This window comes from Mirounga angustirostris, unplaced genomic scaffold (assembly GCF_029215605.1).
Source record: "Mirounga angustirostris isolate CCGP_5_RB_7025 unplaced genomic scaffold, mMirAng1.0.hap1 SCAF_17, whole genome shotgun sequence".
Classification (NCBI taxonomy): domain Eukaryota; kingdom Metazoa; phylum Chordata; class Mammalia; order Carnivora; family Phocidae; genus Mirounga; species Mirounga angustirostris.
This window is the reverse complement of record NW_026991725.1, coordinates 32821600-32841793: the sequence shown is the minus strand read 5'-3', so window position 1 is coordinate 32841793 and position 20194 is coordinate 32821600. Positions and strand designations below refer to the sequence as shown.

At 38.2% G+C, this 20194-nt stretch overlaps 2 protein-coding genes across 5 annotated transcripts in view; one reads left to right on the top strand and one right to left on the bottom strand.

Moving 5' to 3' along the window:
* Positions 1-19123, top strand: part of SMURF2 (SMAD specific E3 ubiquitin protein ligase 2) — an 85384-nt gene extending 66261 nt beyond the window's left edge. The window contains exons 20-21 of the mRNA XM_064583482.1: positions 2787-2993; positions 17177-19123. The gene's annotated coding sequence lies outside the window, so the exon portion shown is untranslated. The remainder of the gene's footprint in view (positions 1-2786; positions 2994-17176) is intronic.
* CEP95 (centrosomal protein 95) overlaps positions 1-20194 on the bottom strand; it is a 41703-nt gene that overhangs the window by 6836 nt on the left and 14673 nt on the right. For 3 of the 4 annotated variants that reach the window (XM_064583480.1, XM_045888623.3, XM_064583481.1), the window contains 11 exons: positions 16871-16990; positions 16139-16332; positions 13386-13498; positions 13095-13224; positions 12364-12517; positions 5274-5413; positions 4390-4476; positions 3192-3321; positions 2254-2423; positions 2064-2138; positions 843-995 (listed from right to left, as the gene is read on the bottom strand). In XM_064583480.1, the coding sequence (XP_064439550.1) occupies positions 843-995; positions 2064-2138; positions 2254-2423; positions 3192-3321; positions 4390-4476; positions 5274-5413; positions 12364-12517; positions 13095-13224; positions 13386-13498; positions 16139-16332; positions 16871-16990 (1466 nt within the window). The remainder of the gene's footprint in view (positions 1-842; positions 996-2063; positions 2139-2253; positions 2424-3191; positions 3322-4389; positions 4477-5273; positions 5414-12363; positions 12518-13094; positions 13225-13385; positions 13499-16138; positions 16333-16870; positions 16991-20194) is intronic. The other variant, XM_064583479.1, reaches the window with a different exon arrangement.

Genomic DNA, 20194 nt, shown 5'->3' with positions numbered 1-20194 from the left:
ACTGAGGGGGAGGTGGTTATCATCGAACTGGGCCGGAGGAAAACAAATTTTTCAAAGGATTTAGATATGCCCATTTTCCTTATAGCCATGCATTCATTAGTCAAGTTACTTAACCTCTCATGGCCTTAGTATCCTTTAGAAACGAGCATGGTAGTAGTAGCCCAGTTAACTGTAATTACCTTAATGTTTTACTCTAGAGATGTAATTTACTGCCAGTTTGGAATCCCAAAATATTAAGCATTTCAGCTTGATTAGGATGAGACAACAAATACCGTGGAGAAATACTTCACAACGCATCTGTCCTACACTCCTTTCCCATTTTTATGTGGAATCCAGGTCATCTAGTCACACTTTAAATCCCTGCCCCTTCTAAACACACTCCCAAACCCCCTGAAACAATTGTACTGGAAAACACATGCAGGAGGTCAGAGGGAATGAGGGCACTGGAGGATGTACCACACAGGTAATAAAATGAGGCACGGACAAGTTGAAACTCTCAGAGCCGGCACTTGAGGACTTGCATTTGGGTTTTGGATTCAAATAGGGATAGGAGTCACAAAGAAGGTAGTCCTGAAAGCTAACAGATAATATTCACCCGTTTGACAGGGTTGGATAAAAAGCTACACTTACGGGGCACCTGGATGGCTGTTGGTTGAGCGTCCAACTCCTGATTTCGGCTCAGGTCATGATCTCAGGGTCGTGAGATGGAGCCCCATGTCAGGCTCCGAGCTCAGTGAGGAGTCTGCTTGAGATTCTCCCTCTGCCCCTCCCCACCGCTCACTCCCTCACCCTCTCTAAAATAAATCAATCTTAAAAAAACCAAAACCAAAACCTGTATTTACCATTTCTTCCCGGGTCCTCATTCTCATCATTTTTGCACACAACTGAACTCTGTAATCATCATAGTATTTTCGGGCACGGACAATCTGTTGCCGATTTTCTGTTATCTTTGACTGTGTCAACTTCTGCCTATGAATGCGGTCCTTGAAGTCTTGCTGGGAAAGGGAAAAAGAAGTAAGGACAAGAGGAAGACAGACTCTGGCATTCTTAGCTGCTCCACTCCCCATCACGAGGTCTTCAAGGAGTAAGCCAGGCATGCAGGGCCAGGGCCTGGGCATAGACTCTGAAAAACTGTCAGCCCCCAGAAGCCTTCCAGCCTTTGGTAGGTTCATCACCAGTCTGAAAGGCTGCCCCAACGAGCCCCGACTGCTGCAGCTGGTCTTGGTGGAACTGAAGATCTCCTTTCCCCATGTCCCCTAGGGGGTTGCCCAAGCCACACCCAGATGCTTAAAAGGAGTAGAAAAAAGGCATTCTGACTTTCAAGCAAAGCTTGAGTTACACCAAGAGTATTTATGTCAAAACTAAGGAAATTAGACCGTATCTTACAAAGCAGTGAGGATGAAATGAGGTCACGTACATAATGCCCTCAACAAGGTGTCCAGACTGATACTAGTTTTCTTTTCCCCCAAAGTACCACATGTAGATTTTCAGCTGGCTTCCCCTTCTTTCTCTTAAATTGTTTAGGAATATACTTCTCACTGCTTATCTCAACCAAGAGTTTTAAAATCCCTTCTTCCGACATACTGTCTTTGACCTCTGTCCTCTCCATTACACTCAACAGAAGTTGTGCTATGTACAATTCTCAACCCAAATTAGAAGGGAGGGAGGGTGGTAAACTAGCTCAGTTCTCCACTTAAGACCTTAGATCAGAGAGGACAAAAAGCAGTAGCTTACAACCACCTGGTACCTCAAAGTTGCTGTGGAGGTAGAAACAGACCTGAATTAAAATCTCAACCTTGCCCCTTGCTGAGTACAGTTGGGACCAAGCATAAATTAGCATCTCAGAGAAAACCTCTCCATTATGTTACTATAAAGACCAAATGAAACTGTATATATGAAGTACTCAGCACCTTTGCCCCTCATCAGTTTTGGTTACAGCCTTAGATGCTTCCATAGACAAGTGTTAAAGGTAGAAGTCTGTGGGCCTATTACCCAGTTGTATAAATATAATTAATATAACTTACAAACTCATAATTATAAGACTCAATTTGCTCTTAACATACCAGTCTCTTGCTATGTTCATATTCTTTCTTGACAAGTGCAGTAAGGAGGTCATGCCTTTTTAAGGCTTCTTCTATCTTTAAGAGGGATAGAAAGGAAGGAGGTTAATAACGCTATTCACTAAATTCTGAAGGATAAGCTCTTCCCTTTTCTGCTTTATATTTCTAAGCTTGTAATTGACAGTTAACTTACTTCATCCTGGAGTTTCTTCTTTGATTGATTTTCTCTATATGCATCTTTTTTGAGCTGTTCAACCTGTGTAATTTGCTGTTTCCACATTTTGCTTAGTGTTTGGCCAGAAACATAGAGAAATGGAAACTGCTCCAGCATGAGGGGCAGGAGACTGTGTTCATTTACTTTCACTGCAAGGTAAAACAAAACCACCATAAAATCCCTCAATCTGAGAGATTTGCTGATAGCTTTTAATAAGAACTCTCATTCTACCTTCCCTGGTGGAGCAAAGCTTATCTAAGTGATGCAGTTCTGATCCTAGTACACCAACTACCAGGAAGGATAAGAATAAGCTCAACAGTTCTGACTGATGCAGAAGTCCATCCTAACTGCTCAGCTGACTCAGGGACTGAGGCGGACGCTGTGCGTGTGGTCAAACACTTCTCAGCTCTACTGAGAGGCAAAGTCTCTGTCTGATGGGATGTCGTTAGAAGGCCAGCAGTGTTTGAAATGGAACCCGGGCATTTCACATGACCTTGTTTTCCTTGTAACAGGACTCTAACACTCACTGGCACCAACTGTCAATATAACAGGAGCTGGACGGGACATCTGCTTGCTTTGGAGTATCCCGCGGGTTCTATCAACTTCCCAGAAACAAAGAAAAGGCAACCGGTGTGCGTGAGCAGGGTGAGGCTACAGCTGGAGTAGCAGGCAGGACTGCCCATCGCTGCCGCCGCTACCAATATGTAGGCCTCCCGAAGGTATTAAGAGTTTTGAATAAATGCCTTATTTATGAGTTTTCTCTCTCTTTATAGAAATCTAGCATCTGGCAGTGATAAAAGAGAAACTTTCTCCAGCTAACTGGTGGATGTTAAGTTTTCAGTGCTGTGTCCGTGGAATGTAGCACATACTTTCAAAGGATGCCAGTTTTCCATAAAGTACAATTTTGTGGTTCTTACTTGGAACTGCTTTATTTGGCTTTGGCAAGCCACCTCTTGGACTTGGAGTTGTGGTTTTTCTAGAGTAAGTCTTCCAGGGCTGACTACGTTTTGGAGTTCCTTTATGAACAGCTTCTCTGTATATTTTTTCCTTAGAAGCAGACATAAAACAGAATAGAAATAAAAGTCCAATAACGCTCTCATATATTATCTTAAATATTACACATTGACAAAAATAGCTAACTAATCCCCTACCAAACACCTTACTTCCAATTTCTACAATCTGCTTAGTGTTTATCTAAGTTAAAAGCATCTTTTGGCTTCTGGCACCCCTTGGAATCTGAAGAAGCACTGAATCTTTTTTGAGTTTCAGAGTCACCATAGTCCCACACCCTAAACACAACCACTAATAATGTTTTGATGTACTAGCTTCTTTGACAACTTTTTCCATGTAGATTAAAAAAGTTCTTAAATAGGGCGCCTGGGTGGCTCAGTTGGTTAAGCGACTGCCTTCGGCTCAGGTCATGATCCTGGAGTCCAGGGATCGAGTCCCGCATCGGGCTCCCTGCTCGGCAGGGAGTCTGCTTCTCCCTCTGACCCTCCCCCCTCATGCTCTCTCTATCTCATTCTCTCTCTCAAATAAATAAATAAAATCTTTAAAAAATAAAATAAAATAAAATAAAAAGTTCTTAAATAATGTTTATTGTAGCCATACTGTATTTTATATCCTGTTTTGTTCATGAGCATTCCAGCACAAGCATTTTTCCTGTTTTCACTTAGTTTCTGTAACCATCCTTTTGAAAAGGCAATGGACATGTCTGCTTCGGGATTCTTCCACCCAGGCGCAGAACAAGGGGGATCTCCTCACTCCCCTTTAACCTGTCAGCCTCAACTATCTTTTAAACCCCTGGTGAACAGAACCCCGTAACTGATGGAAGTTTTGGACAGGAAGGAAAAGTGCTGGTATCCTTTGTCACCAATTGTCTGCCTTCAGCTTGGGTCATGATCCCAGGATCTAGTCCCACATGGGGCTCCTTGCTTGGTGGGGAGTCTGCTTCTCCCTCTCCCTCTGCCACTCTCCCCTGCTTGTGCTTGCGCTCTCTCTCTCTGACAAATAATCTTTAAAAAAGTTTCTTTTTTTAAATAAAAAAAAGATCATCTCTGTATTTTCCACTGATCTGGTCAAGTTGCATTTATTACAGTAGAGACTTTTACCCACTGTTTCCTCCTCATTTATTCCTAGAGATCCAATATTCTCTTGAACTTTATTTCTTCTTAGTTCCCTTTCAAATGCTTCAGTTATTGCCTAGAGCAGAAAAAGCCATATGACATTACAGTTACTAAAAACATACAAAATGAAAATGTAGGGAAAAAAATTAACCTAAGATTCTGCCATTCCATTTTTTTTTTAAGTTCCTTTCAGGCCCCCGCTATCCTAAATATACATTATTTAACAGACATGTAATTGGGACATAAAATTTTATGTCCCCCCCAAAATGCATTTTTTTGTTCTCTGGTTTTGTAATTATTTTGACAGTCCCTTGAGTAGAAGTTACATGTTATTATAAGACATCTGAATTAATTTCAGTTTTTCACAATCATAAAATATGCTATAGCAAACAATGTACGTGTTCTAAATTTATGCTGCATTTCAAAATCCCTATTCCACAGCAGAAAGCCTTCCTTGGTAATCGTATTTCTCCATGTTGAATCTTAACCACTTCCTCTCATTCCTGTCTTGGGCACTTTAATCCTACCTGTAACTCAACTAGTCTATCACTTTTAATCCACCTCCAATTCTCATCCTTTCTGAAACACTCTCTGAAAATATCAACCCACACTGATCTACTCTTTTTGAATCCACTGGAGTACTGGGTTCTATCTGACAAGGTTAGTTTTCTTAGAGTATCACAAGTCTAAGTTTTATGTTCCATAAAGGTGGGGGGGGACAAAAAGCTGTGTCACATAATCTCCTACCATCCACTCAGTTCAAGAATATTAAATGCATTTTAAGCCTTTAATCAACAGTACGTTCACTGTAGTATTTGGTTGAGGGTAAACGGTATTGCCTGCTACCCAATCATAGTCAAAGATGGGATGTACCTTTGCTTGGAATTGCCGAATATCTGTTTCTTTTGGCTTTCGCTGCCTTTTTCTCTCCTTATGGAACTGTGTGTTTTTGTTAAGTGGAGATGGAGAGAGCGAGTGAGATCTGCAGGGCGGCCTTCTACGCGTGGAAAGTCCTACAATAGGACATGTACCATTAGTTCCTGTACAGCCAGAAATGTTAAGTTGGAAATCAAATAGTTGATTTTTACCAAGTCCAAAAAGAATGTGAACGCGCTAAACGTACTCTCTCCTATAACTAATTTGTTTTTTTTAAATTTTATTTGAGAGAGAGAGCACACGCCCAAGTGGGGAGAGGGGCAGAGGAGCAGGGAGTCAGACGCGGGGCTCAATCCCAGGACCCTGGGATCATGACCTGAGCCGAAGGTAGACAATCGACTGAGCCACCCAGGCGCCCGTAACTAATTTGTATTTATTTGTATGTTTAGTCAGACCAATACACAAATGTATACAGTCCCAAAAAAGTACTTAGGTTCTATATTCAACTTTGGATTGAAAATGGAGCAACATGTGGAATTAAGTGGAAGGAAGTGGTGGTGGAGAAAGAAAATGTTAAACTATCCAAGCTGTATGTCTGCTATCCTTTTATACCTACCTAGGTCCTGAGGAGGTAGGATATAAGTATGTATACATCTTACCCTTATAAAGCAGCATGCTTAGAAGAAAAAGTTAACGTAATTTAGCATTTTCTAAGTAGTCCCAATTTTTCCTTATGTAGTTAAGTTAGCCCTAATTCCACACTGCCTAAGAGATCTAACAAGTCACTTCATAAATGTTTTTATGTTCCACTGTTTTTAGTTGTACTTGGGCATCTGCTAGCTGTGTAGAGGTGGACTCCATGCCTTTTTCAGAAAAGTGAGTAGTTCTAAGGTTAAGGAAATTAGTTTGATATCTTTATAACCTTCTCAGAGAATTCAAATTTCCCTAAGCTTTTATTTTTCTCACTCTCTTAATTCAAATCTTTCAAATGTAAGATATTAAGGGGGTGCCTGGCTGGCTCAGTCAGTGGAGCATGCAACTCTTGTTATCTCAGTGTCATGAGTTTGAGCCCCATGTTGGGCACCAAGATACTTAATTAAAAAAGAAAAAAGACTGGGGCGTCTGGGTGGTTCAGTCAGTTGGACATCCGACTCTTGGTTTTGGCTCAGGTCAGGATCTCAGGGTCCTAAGATCGGCTGGTGTCGTGCTCCATGCTCAGTGGGGAGTCTGCTTGAGATTCTCTCTCTCCCTCTCCCTCTGCCCCTCCCCTCGCTTGCTTGTTCTCCAAAATAAATATATAAATCTTAAAAAAAAAAAAAAAAGATATTAAGAAAAACTGACTTGCAGGGGCGCCTGGGTGGCTCAGTCATTAGGCGTCTGTCTGCCTTCAGCTCAGGCCATGATCCCAGAGTCCTGGGATCGAGCCCCGCATCGGGCTCCCTGCTCTGCGGGAAGCCTGCTTCTCCCTCTGCCTCTGCTTGTGTTCCCTCTCTCGCGGTGTCTCTATCAAATAAAATCTTTAAAAACAAAACAAAACAAAAAACTGACTTGCACAACTGATTTTAAATGATGTTTTTATGACATCTTATGTCCATAATGTATTCTTTTCATTAAAGATCCAATGAAAATAACATTTTAACTTACAGTGAGTTTTCAAAATGGGATATGATGTGTATGTGTATAGAAGGGAAACATGTAGGTTACTAGGTGAGGCTTACCTAGCAATTACTTGGGAAAGTTTAAGGGGAGAAAGATGAAACAAGAGAAAAAAAAGATTTTTGGAGTAAAAAGCTGTTCTACTAGATGTAGAGCCTATGGAAACTTTTTTTTTTTTTTTAAAGTAAACTCTACTCCCTACATGGGGCTCAAACTCACAACCTACAACCCTGAGATGAAGAGTCCCATGGTCTATGCCTAAGCCAGCCAGGTGGCCGAAGATCCTAGAGAAGTTTCTGCACATGTTACAGGTTGTACATTGTTTCTACTTTTCATAACTACACTTTTGCAATCTGTATGTCCTGCAATAGAGGAAATGGTGATATATATATTCATACAAATGGAGTATTATTCTATGACCTTAATAAAAATGAATGCTGGATCTGTAATCAACAAAGATTTCCAAAACAACATTAACAGAAAAAAGTTGCAGAATAATACAGTATCTTAGTTTAAAAACATAAAATAATAGCATTTATAAGTAAATATGAGCTGTTACCAGTATAAAAACAAGAATGAGAAGGTTCCAGTTTAAGATGGCAATATAGAGGCTCCTGAATGCACATCCTCCCATGGATGCACTGAATCTACGGCTACATATGGAATAATTCCCTCAGAAGGGAATCCAGAAACTAGCTGAATGACTCCTACACCTAGGTGAATGAGAAAAAACCCTACATTGAAATGGGCCTTGGCACACCCTCTATCTATTGGGAGCCATTAAGAACCCAGAAGGCAGTTTGGACAATCACAAGGGTTTGAGACACCCAAGAGATAGGGACAGGCACTACTCCTTCAAAACTGGGAGAGGTGGCTGTTTTACTTAGTGCACAGAGACCAACAGAGACAGGAAAATGAAGAAAAAGGATATGTTTTTTTTTTTTTTTTTAAGATTTTTTATTTATTTACTTGACAGAGACACAGCAAGAGTGGGAACACAAGCAGGGGGAGTGGGAGAGGGAGAAGCAGACTCCCCGCCGAGCAGGGAGCCCGATGCAGGGCTCAAACCCAGGACCCTGGGATCACGACCTGAGCCGAAGGCAGACGCTTAACGACTGAGCCACCCAGGCACCCCGAAAAAGAATATGTTCTTAACAAAAGAATGAGATAAATTCAAACAGACCTTAATGAAACAGAGATAAGGACTTTGAGGAAGACTTAAAAATGGTGGTCATAAAGATGCTCCCCAAGGTCAGGAGAACAATGCACAAAGTGAGAATCTCAACAAAAAGAAAATACAAGAAAGTACCAAACAGAAGTCACATAATTAAGAAATACAATAACTAAATTGAAAAATTCAATACAGGGGATCAACAGCAGACTAGATAAAGCAGAAAAAAGGATTAACAAACTCAAAGAACTGTGGAACTTACCCAAACAGAGGAGCAAAAAGAAAAATGAATAAAAAAGAACGAAGATAGCTTAAGGGATTTGTGGGACACCAGCAAGTGGACCAATATTCACACTATAGGGGTCCCAGTAGGAGAAGAGAGAGAAAAAGGCCAGAAAGCCAATTCAAAGAAATAATGGCTGGAAACTCCCCTAATCTGGGTAAAGGAAACAGACATCCAGATCCAGGAAGCCCAGAAACTTTCAAATAAGATGAATCCAAAGACCCCACGCTAACATACATTATACATAAATTGTCAAATTTGAGAGAATCTTTAAAGCAACAAGAGAAAAACAACTTGTTATGTACAAGGGAACCCCCCTACCACTATCCTTCGATTTTTCAGGTGAACCTTTTCAGGCCCGAAGGGAATAGCACAATATATTCAAAGTGCTGAAAGAGAAAAACTGCCAAGAAAAACTATTTTACTCAGCAAAACTGTCCTTTGGAACTGGAGAAATAGTTTTCCACATGAGCAAAAGCAGTTCATTAACACTAGAACAGCTTTACAAGAAATTTTTAAGATGCTTCTTTAAATAAAACGTTGCAGTTTAGTAATAGGAAAGCATATGAAAGTACAAATCTCACTGGTAAAGGTAAATATATAGTTAAATTCAGAAAAGTCTAATGTTGTAACTGGTGTGTATGTGCATGAGCAGAGGGAAGGGCAGAGGGAGAGAAGCAGACTCTGCTGAGTGTGAAGCCCAATGCCAGGCTTGATCTCACGACTTGAGCCAAAACCAAGAGTTGGACACTTAACTGAGCCACCAAAGCTCCCCTGAATTCAACTGTATAGTGAAAGGATCACACACCATAATGAAGTGGAATGTATTCCAATGCAAAGATGGCTCAACATCCACAAATCATTATGACTCGCCACATTAACAAAATGAAAGATAAAAATATCATCTCAACAGATGCAGAGAAAGCATTTAACAAAACTCAACATCTATTCAGGATAAAAACTCTCAACAAACTGGGTATAAAGGGAATATACCTTAACATAATAAAGGCCATATTTGATAAGCCCACAGCTAACATTATGCTTAATGGTGAAAAGCTGAAAGGGTTTCTTCTAATTTCAGGAACATGACAAGGATGCCTACTCTTACTACTTTTATCCAACATAGTAGTGGACGTCCTAGCCAGAACAATTAGATAAAAAGAAATGAAAGGCATTCAGGGGTGCCTGGCAGGCTCAGTTGTGCAGCATGTGACTCTTGATCTCAGGGTTGTGAGTTTGAGCCCCACGTTGGGTGTAGAGATTACTTAAAAATAAAATCTTTTAAAAAAAAGGCATTGAAATTGAAAAGGAAAAAATAAAACTTTGTATTTGCAGATAACATCATAGTAGTTATAGAAAACTGTAGAGACCCCACCAAAAACTGTTAGAATAAACGAATTCAGTAAAGTCGCAGGATATAAAATCAATATACAAAAATCAGTTGCTTTTTATATGCTAAGAACTAGATGTTAAGAGAAATTAAGAAAACAATCCCATTTACAATTGCTTTAAAAAGATACTCAGCCATAAAAAAGAATGAAATCTTGTGATTTGCAACAACATGGATTGCGCAGAGTAGAATGCTAAGTTAAATAAATCAGAGAAAGATAAATACCATATGATTTCACCCATCTGTGGAATTTATAAACAAAGAAAAAAGACAAAAACACAGACTCTTAAATACAGAGACCTGGTGGTTGCCAGAGGGGAGGTGGGTGGAGGATCGGTCAAACAGATAAAGGAGATTAAGAGTACGCTTATCTTGATAAGCACTGAGAAATGTATAGCATTACTAATTATTGAATCATTATATTGTACACCTTAAAGTAATTAACACTATATGTTAACTATACTTGAATGATAATTTAAAAAAGAATAAAATACCTACAAATAAATTTAACCAAGGAAATAAAAGACCTATATACTGAAAGCTGTAAGACACTGATGAAAGAAGACACAAATGAATGAGAAGATACTCCATGCTCAAGAATTTAAAGAATACTGTTAAAATGCCCATACTACTCAAATTCATCTAGACTCAATGTAATCCCTATCAAAATTCCAATGGTATTTTCACAGAAATAATCACAAAATTTGTATGGGACCACAAAACACCCCAAATAGCCAAAGCGATCCTGAAAAAGAACAAAGCTGCAGGCATCACACTTTCCGATTTCAATCCATATTACAAAGCTATAGTGTCAAAACAATATGGTACTGGCATAAAAGACACACAGATCAACGGAACAGAATACAGAGCCCAGAAATAAACCCACACATACATGGTCAATTAATTTACAACAAGTGAGCCAAGAATATACAATGGGGCAAAGAGAGTCTAATAAATGGTGCTGGGAAAACTGGACAGCCACATGCAAAAGAATGAAACTATAACTTATCTTACACCACATGCAAAAATCAAAACGAATTAAAGATTTCAATGTAAGATCTGAAACCACAAACTTCTAGAAGAAAAAACAGTGGGTAAGCTCCAAGACATTGGTCTTGGCAATGACTTTTTTGGATTTGATACCAAAAGCAAAGACAACAAAAGTAAAAATCAACAAATGGGACTCTATCAAGCTTCTGCACTGCAAAGGAAACTATCAACAAAATGAAAAGGCAACCCACCGAACAGGAGAAGATATCTGCAAATCAGGTATCTGATACAGAGTTAATATCCAAAATATATAAAGAACTCATACAACTCAATACCAAAAAAAAACCCCCCAAAAACTATCCAATTAAAAAATGGGCAGAGAAACTGATAGTTTTCCAAAGATGACCTACAAAGGGCCAAAAGGTATACGAAAAGGGGCTCAACATCACTAAATGTCATGGAAATGCAAATCAAAATCACAATGAGATGTCATCTTACAGGTTTAGAATAATGGCAATTATCAAAAAGACAAAAGATATCAAGTGTTGGAGAGAATGGAGAGAAAGGGGAACCCTTGTGCACTGTTAGGTGCAGCCACTATGTAATACAGTATAGAGATTACTCAAAATATTAAAAATACCAAATGACCCAGTGATACTACTTCTGGGTACCCAGCAGTGAAAAGAAATCACTACCTCAAAAAGATACATGCACCCCCATGTTCACTGCAGCATTATTTACAATAGCCAATATACGGAAACAACCTAAGTGCCCACTTACAGATAAGTGGATAAAGAAAAAAAATACATAAAAGAATTATTATTCAGCCATAGAAAAAAAGGAAATCCTGCCATCTGTGATAACATGGATGGGCCTTGAAGGCATTATGCTAAGTGAAATAAGTCAGAGAAAGATAAATAATGTATGACCTCATATATATGTGGAATCTAAAAAAACCAAAGTCATAGATACAGAGAATAGATTGGTGGTTGCCAGAAGTGTGAAGGTGGTCAAAAGGTACAAACTTCCAATTATAAGATAAATAAGTTCTGGGGATATAATGTCCAGCATGGTGGCTATAGTTAACAATACTATATTGCATATTTGAAAGGTGCAAAAAATCCCATCTTAAAAGTTTTAAGAAAAAATTTGTAACTATGTGAAGTGATAAATGTTAACTAAACTTACTGTGGTAATCATTTATATCAGTATCAATATATAAATAAATCATACTGTACACCTTCAGTGAATACAATGTTATATGTCAATTGAATCTCAATAAAATAAAAAATATCAATAAAAAATAAAAACAGGGATAAGAAGATACAAACTTTGAGAGCGTTGTTTCTTTGAAGGAAGGGGAAAATGGACTGTGGGGAGTACAGAGGGGATTTCAACTCTTATTTTTAATTGCAAAAGGTAAAAAGCATATATAATTATTAGCACACCTGCTTTTAGATGGTGAAGATGTATTATTATTTTTGCTCCTTTTATAGATTTCTGAAATATTTAAAATGAGAAAGCCAGTCATACACAAATGGAAGTCCCTAAATGGATCCCTGGGACATCCTTATCCTGGCTTCTCTGGGATAAGTACCTGGCCTTCGATTCTTCGGCCCATACTCCATGATGCTGTCACTGTGCTGAGATAGTGTTTCATCCTTCCTACTCTCCATCTCTTCGTTTCCAATATCGTCTTCTTCATAGTCAGTCTTTTCTTTAATTCGATCACCCAGGGCACTTTTTAACATCTACTGAGAAAATACTTTTCAACACTTTTATTGATTTCAGCAGAATGCAAGTTGGAAAAAGTAGACAGAATCCTTAAAAAGCTTCTCATAATTAGGCATGAATAATTTTCAGATGCTTATGCATATTTAGTTTCTGAAGGGTGTATATCAGTGCTATGGACTATTCAGTTTCAATAAACTTTAGAGTAAATCACATAAGGATTTAATACATGTATTCAATGATACCCCCAAACTGTAATACTGGATTTTATGAGAATCAAGAGATCTAATTTTATACCAAATCTGTCTTAGGTGTATCTAAAAGATTTTAATGTAATCACTTAAAATGATTAGTTTTCATCAGAATTCAATAAAAATCAGGATAAATCCATACCAAATTTGGTTATATCATGAAAGGCTACGTAAGAGATGACTTCTCATCCTGTGTCCTACCTGCCTGATTTATGGAACATTTTCACAATAACTAAGACACAACTAATTTTAGTACCTTAGCTTAGCTTTCATCTTCAATTAGAAGATCACTTAAATACTCACCAACTATGGCAATCTCAATATAGATAAAAAAAACAAGACTTACCCAATCTAGTTCAGAGAGCCGTTGAGAGAGTTTCTTGGAAACTGAATGTAATTCTTGTTCTGTTAACCTCTTTCTTGGCCTCTGAGAGACGGCTGAATCCCAGGATGAGACTGCAGGTCTGCTTTCATATCTGTAATAAAATGACCATGTGACATTTAAGTAGCCAAGTGTGTGGTAATGCATGCTTTAACAAGTATTTCATACTGGTCTTCACAGCTAAATCTGGAGAGTATACCCCTTTCTTCAAATCCCTTTGCAAAAAGACTGAAAACAGACTGCAATAAATGTTACCTTTTTCCTTTGGGAAACTTCCTTGTCCTAGGGCCTTGGATCTGAGCTGAACACACTTCCTGTTTGCTATCTTTAGGCAACTCAGAAGTTAAGGGAACTTTATTATCTGATTCCTATTAAAAACAAGAGAGTTGATTTGAAAAAGCTACAAAAGATGGCACATTTTGGGTGGGAGGATAAGGGAGGACCTGTGGCACAAAGCTTAGTCCCTTTATTCTCCATGTTTTACTTTTTTTTTTTTTTTAAGTTTTTTCATTTATTTAAGCAATCTCTACACCCAACATTTGAGCCTGATGCAGGGCTCAAACTTAAGACCCTGAGATCAAGAGTTGCATGCTCTTCCAACTGAGCCAGCCAGGCACCGCTGTTTTACTTTTTAAAAAACACATTTGTCAGGGCGCCTGGGTGGCTCAGTTGGGTAAGCGTCTGACTGTTGATTTCAGCTCAGATCATAATCTCAGGGTCATGAGATTGAGCCCCGCTTCAGGCTCCACGCTGGGAGTGGAGCCTGCTTAAGATGCTCTCTCTTCCTCTTCCTTTGCCCCTCCCCCTCCACACCCTGCTCATGCTCGCTCGCTCTCTCTCAAAAAAAATAAAATTGTCAAAATACTCTCTTGATCCTCAATACCAAAGCAATGGAAGAGCAATGTCTATAAACTAGTACTCAGATAAAAACTGTGGGTCAGGATGCCATTCAAATATAAAGGCAGGTGAGATGTTCTCAAATATGAAAATTTAGGGGTTATGGCTACACCTGGACAATGAAAAGATGATCAAATCACAAGTGGTATTAAAATCATTCTCTTTAGTATTAAAGAAGTCAACAGAAACTGTCCAAAACCGTAATAAAATCTTCTAAAATATGAATATAAACTCAACGTTTTTAACTATTTTTTAAAGATTTATTTTAGAGAGAGAGAGAGAGCAGGCGCAAGTGCGGGGGGGGGGTGGGACACAAGGAGAGGGAGAGAAATCCCCAGACTCCCCGCTGAGTGCCGAGCCCAGTGTGGGGCTTGATCCCAGGACCCCAAGATGATGACCTGAACTGAAGGCAGACTGAGCCACCAAGACACCTCATTTAATAATTTATTTCTTAATCTCAGAGGAAATCTTATGAAAAAACAAAAATATTTGATGTTTAAGAATCCCTTCAATTTCACCTATCTTTTTCTTCTACCAAAGTAAAATTAAACACTTCTTAGTAAATAACTATAATACAAATTTTTAAAAACTTTTTATTGAAGTTTAAGTGTCCTGCTCAAGAATTATTTCAAAATGAGTATTCTCACTTACATGCCACTCAGGTTAGGAAATAGAGTAGTACCAGCAACTCAGAAGCTCTTCTACCATCCTCCCCTAAAACTCCCCCATATGTAACCAGTATCCTATGATCCCTTTTATATATCTATCCACCCTCCTATGTGAACAGATGCACAGAATGTTTAGAAGAATGATGGCCACCTAATGCTAATGATGCTTATTTCATCTTTGCACTTTTTGTGCACTGTCTGAATTTTTAATAATGAGAATGTATCATTGTTTACAAATTCACCTTTTGCATATCCCTAGCTGTTCATTTCTAGGAGGATAGGGACAGGATAACTTTATAAAAAGGGAATTTTCAAAGAGTGGAAGCAAACAGACCATGGTATTAATAGCAGTTCACACTGTATAATAGGAATATGAATGAAAGACTATTCCTCATATTTTTTTTTTAAAGATTTTATTTGTTTGACAGAGAGAGACAGAGCGAGAGAGGGAACACAAGCAGGGAGAGTGGGAGAGGGAGAAGCAGGCTTCCTGCCGAGCAGGGAGCCTGATGTGGGGCTCGATCCCAGGACCCCGGGATCATGACCTGAGCCAAAGGCAGACACTTAACGACTGAGCCACCCAGGCGCCCCATACTTTTTTTTTTAAAGATTTTTATTTGTCAGAGTGAGAGTCAGAGTGCGTGCATGTGCACAAGCAGGGGGAGCGGTAGGCAGAGGGAGAAGCAGGCTCCCCACTGAGCAAGAAGCCTGACACAGGACTCGATCCCAGGACCCTAGGAACATGACCTGAGCCAAAGGCAGACACTTAACTGACCCAAGCATCACCCCCCCCTTTTTTTTTAAAGATTTTATTTATTTATTTGAGAGAGAAAGAGAGAGTGCTTGCACAAGCAGGGGGAGAGGCAGAGGGAGAGAGAAAGGGAGGAGCAGACTCTCCATTGAGCAGGGAGCCAACGTGGGGGCTCGATCCCAGGACCCTGAGATCATGACTTGAGCCAAAGGCAGACACTTAACCAACTGAGTCACCCAGGTGCCCCTATACTTTCTTATAAAAGTTTAACTAATTTAACTAGGGACATAGAATAAGGGGCTCTGAAACTAGAATACTGAGTTCAAATCCTGACTCTACAGTTGCTCTGTGACCTGAGACTAGATATTTAATCTCTTCATATCAGCTTCCCCATGGGAAATAAAAATCATACCTACCCCACAGCTGTTATGAGGAGTAAATTATTCAATACCTGTAAAATACCTATAACTGTGCATGACACAAAATAAACACAATGCATGTTAGCTCTTAATATTTTTCTTTTTATACATTCATCCCTACTGTCTTAGAGTAAGAACATGTAGGTATATGCAGAGGTAAAATTTCAGAAGTACAGTGCTCTAATTAGTGGAGTATCCTTTACTACTATTCTAGCAGAGACCTCTTTAAATCTATAGCCTTCTACCTAATTGTAAGCAAGCTTTTCCACTTACCACAGAAAATGCTGTGCGCTCTCCAGTAGAATTCATGGCAGGGGAGATGTGACTTGAACGCAAGTATTCTTTTCCTATGGGACAGGGTGCTCGAGGCTCTGAAGGGTGGTAGGGTGGATGTAAAGGAATAGCTGATTGAATAGGCTCCCCTAGCTTCCTAGCACTTGGAATCACATCCACAGAAGGAATTTCCACTAGTTGGCAAAAATAATGTGGACATGTTAACATGAAACTCTAAGAAATACATCATTTAATATATACACATACCTATAGATACTAAAAACCTAAATGACTTGAAGAATAGCTACATAAATTACAGTTCATCCATGGGTTATAAAACTCGTTAGCCATTAACAATGATTTTATGTAATACTAAATAAAATCCCAGAGAAAACAGTAAGAAATGAGAATACTGTATTTTCAATTACTGTATTTTATTATTCCCTAATAATCTGAAGACCACCAACTGATATACTAATGTATTAGAGACTCATATTGTCCTAAGTCTTTAAGAGAAAAATAATAAAACAGTGGATGTAAAACATGTGACCAAAAACCATTTTAAGAAATCAGAGCTCATAATTAATAGCAAACATTTAAAATATGATCATGTAAAACCAAAGAGAATCATATAAAGTATAGAGCAATAAAAGCAAAAAGGCTAATAGCAACAGAAATTGTCCCAGGAACTAACTATTACCTCTAACTCACTAATAACACCTTACTACTCACTGTCTTCAACAAAAGATGTCCTGTTCTTGGACAAAAAACTAGATAAGGGAGGGTGTGGCACTTCTTCATATGATATGGTTGAGGCTTTTTTGGACTGCATTTCATTAGGGCCTTTGGCACCTAGAAAAGAAAATATTAAAGGTAGAATTTTTTTGTTGCTGAATATTATACTAAAAACCAGGAGTTTCGTACCCAGAGGATAAAAATCTCATGAATGACATAATCATTGAACTGTGTTGGTCTGATTGCTCAAACTATGTTTTTTTTTTTTTTTTTTTACAACGCATTACTTTTAATAACTACCAGAGAAGAAGATCTGGAACCACTAATACAAATTAAAAGTAAAGATTTACATCATATTACTTTTCTTTAGAAAAACAAGTGCCATAAAAATAGACACAAAGATCAAAAGAACAGAATAGAGAGCCCAGAAATAAACCCATGCTTATATGGTCAATTAATCTACAACAAAGGAGGTAAGAATATACGATGGGAAAATAGTCTCTTCAATAAATGATGTAGGAAAGTGGACAGCTACATGCAGAAGAATGAAGCTGGAGTACTTCAACACACCATACACAAAAATTACCTCAAAATGGATTAATAAACAACTAAATGTGAGACAAGAAACCATAAAACTTCTAGAAGAAAACACAGGCAAGTAATCTCTTTGACATCAGCTTTAGTAATGTTTTTGTGGTATGTCTTCTCAGGCAAGGGAAACAAAAGCAAAAATAAACTATTGGGACTACACCAAAATAAAAAGCTTCTGCACAGTGAAGGGAACCATCAACAAAGTGAAAAGACAAACTACTGAAAACACGAGAAGACATTTGCAAATGATATGTCTGATAGAGGATTAATACCCAAAATATATAAAAAACTGATATAACTCAACACCAGAAAAACCCAGATTAAAAAATGGGCACAGGACCCGAATAGACGTTTTTCCCAAAGAAAACATACAGATAGCCAACAGACACAAGGTGCTCAACATCACTAATCATCAAGGGAAATGCAAATCAAAATCACAATGAGATATGGCTAGACTCAAAAAGACAAGAAATAACAAGCATCGACAAAGATTTCATGTGAAGAGAAAGGAATTCTTGTGCACTGTTGGTGGAAATGGAAATTGGTATAGCCACTATGGAAAACAGTATGAAGGTTCCTCAAAAAAGTAAAAATAAAAATACCACATGATCCAGTAATTCCACTACTGTGTATTTACCCAAAGAAAAAAACACTAACTTGAAAAGATATATGCATCCCTGTTTATTGCAGTACTTACAACAGCCAAGATACGGAAATAACCCAAGTGTCACTGATAAATGAAGGGATAAAAGAGATGTGGTGTACATGTATACACACACACACACACACACACAATTACTTAGTCATAAAAAAGAATGAGACCTTGCCATTTACAACATGGATAGACTTAGTATTATGCTAAGTGAAATAAGTCAGAGAAAGACAAATACAATTTCACTCACATATAGAATCTAAAAAAACATATGAACAAAAAAAAAGAAGAAACAGATCCACAAATACAGAGAACTGATGTTTTCCATACAGGAAGAAGTAGGGAGAATGGGTAAAATGGGTAAAGTGGAGTGAGGTACATAGGCTTCCAGTTATGGAATGAATAAGTCACAGGGATGAAAGGTACAGTAAAAGAATATAGTCAATGGTATTATAATAATGTATGATGACAGATGGTAGCTATACTTGTGGTGAGACTAGCAAATATATGGAGTTGCCAAATCACTATGTTGTACATCTGAAACTAATGTAATATTGTGTCAACTATACTTCAATTAAAAAAATTACTAATATGTACTATATGGTTACATTTTAAAAAATCATATGAGATACACATTTGCGTATCTGTAAGGAAAGAAATCAAAATGTTAACAGTGGTTTTCTCTAGGTCAGAGGTTGGCAAACCATAGCCCAAGGTCCAAATCTGACTCATCAACTGTTTTTGTAAATAAAAGTTGTTTTAAGGTTTTAAGTAATCTCTACATCCAACATGAGGCTTGAACTCACAAACCGGAGATCAAGAGTCACACACTCTACTGACTAAGCCAGTCAGGCACCACTGTAAATAGCTTTATTGGAACACACTCATATACAAAGAGGTGCCAGAACTGCAGGAACGCTGTTATGGGGGTATATCCCTGAGCTAGGAATCTTGGCTGATACAATAAAAAAATTTATAGGTCAAATTGTTTTGTCTAATTTTTGAATGCTTATTTTTTAAAAAGATTTTATTTATTTATTTGACAGAGAGAGACACAGCGAGAGAGGGAACACAAGCAGGGGGAGTGGGAGTGGGAGAGGGAGAAGAGAAGCAGGCTTCCTGCCAAGCAGGGAACCTGATGCGGGGCTCGATCCCAGAACCCTGGGATCATGACTTGAACCAAAGGCAGACGCCTAACGACTGAGCCACCCAGGCGCCCCTGAATGCTTAATATTTTTAATCGGCTTTATAATATTACATATAGAGCTGTATTAAAATATTCCTGAATATCCACTTTGTTCCCTTAGAAATCTACATTACACAAACTCTCCATAAACAAAATGGATTTATGACTCCCCCTCTCCAGATGACTATTTATGCCTTCTTCAATTTAATGAAAGACTTCACCATAAACTTATTCCTCACTTTGAAGACATGAGAATGCACCCTGTGCATTCTCCAAACTCATTGTTACCAAATGGTCAAATGACATAATGACTACAAACAGAAAAATTCACCTTGCACAGATCCCAAACTCCATGCAATTTATTCCAAGACGCTGTACATTTAAAATTTTTTGACACTCATTTTATGTCTTTTAAAAACCAGCACACACATCGTTTTGTGCTTTCCTTTTCCACAATCCAATTCAATATGGCCATTTTCACATCAAAATGTTAAAATATCTGAATCTCCCTCCATAACTTCCTATTACACATGAAGAGTATCTGAGATCTAATGTTCAAAATTCTTTAACATGGTCCACAATTTTCTCTACTACCCAAACTGAATTTGTCATCAGCTTGACCTCAGGCTAATTCACTTTTACCCGGGTCCATTTTTTCTTTAGTTTCTTGGATGACCAAGAAACTCATATGCTCTTTATTTTTGATGAATTTCTCCTAAAATCTCATGCTTAGTTACCACCTGGAACTTTTGTCAGACTGCAAGTGACACACTCAAATCTCTCTCCATAAATTTTAGATTGTTTTAAGGATATACTGTTTAATTACTGGAATGATTCTGAACTTGTCTACTGTAAGTAAGCATTAATAAAATTAAATTATATATCTATATGA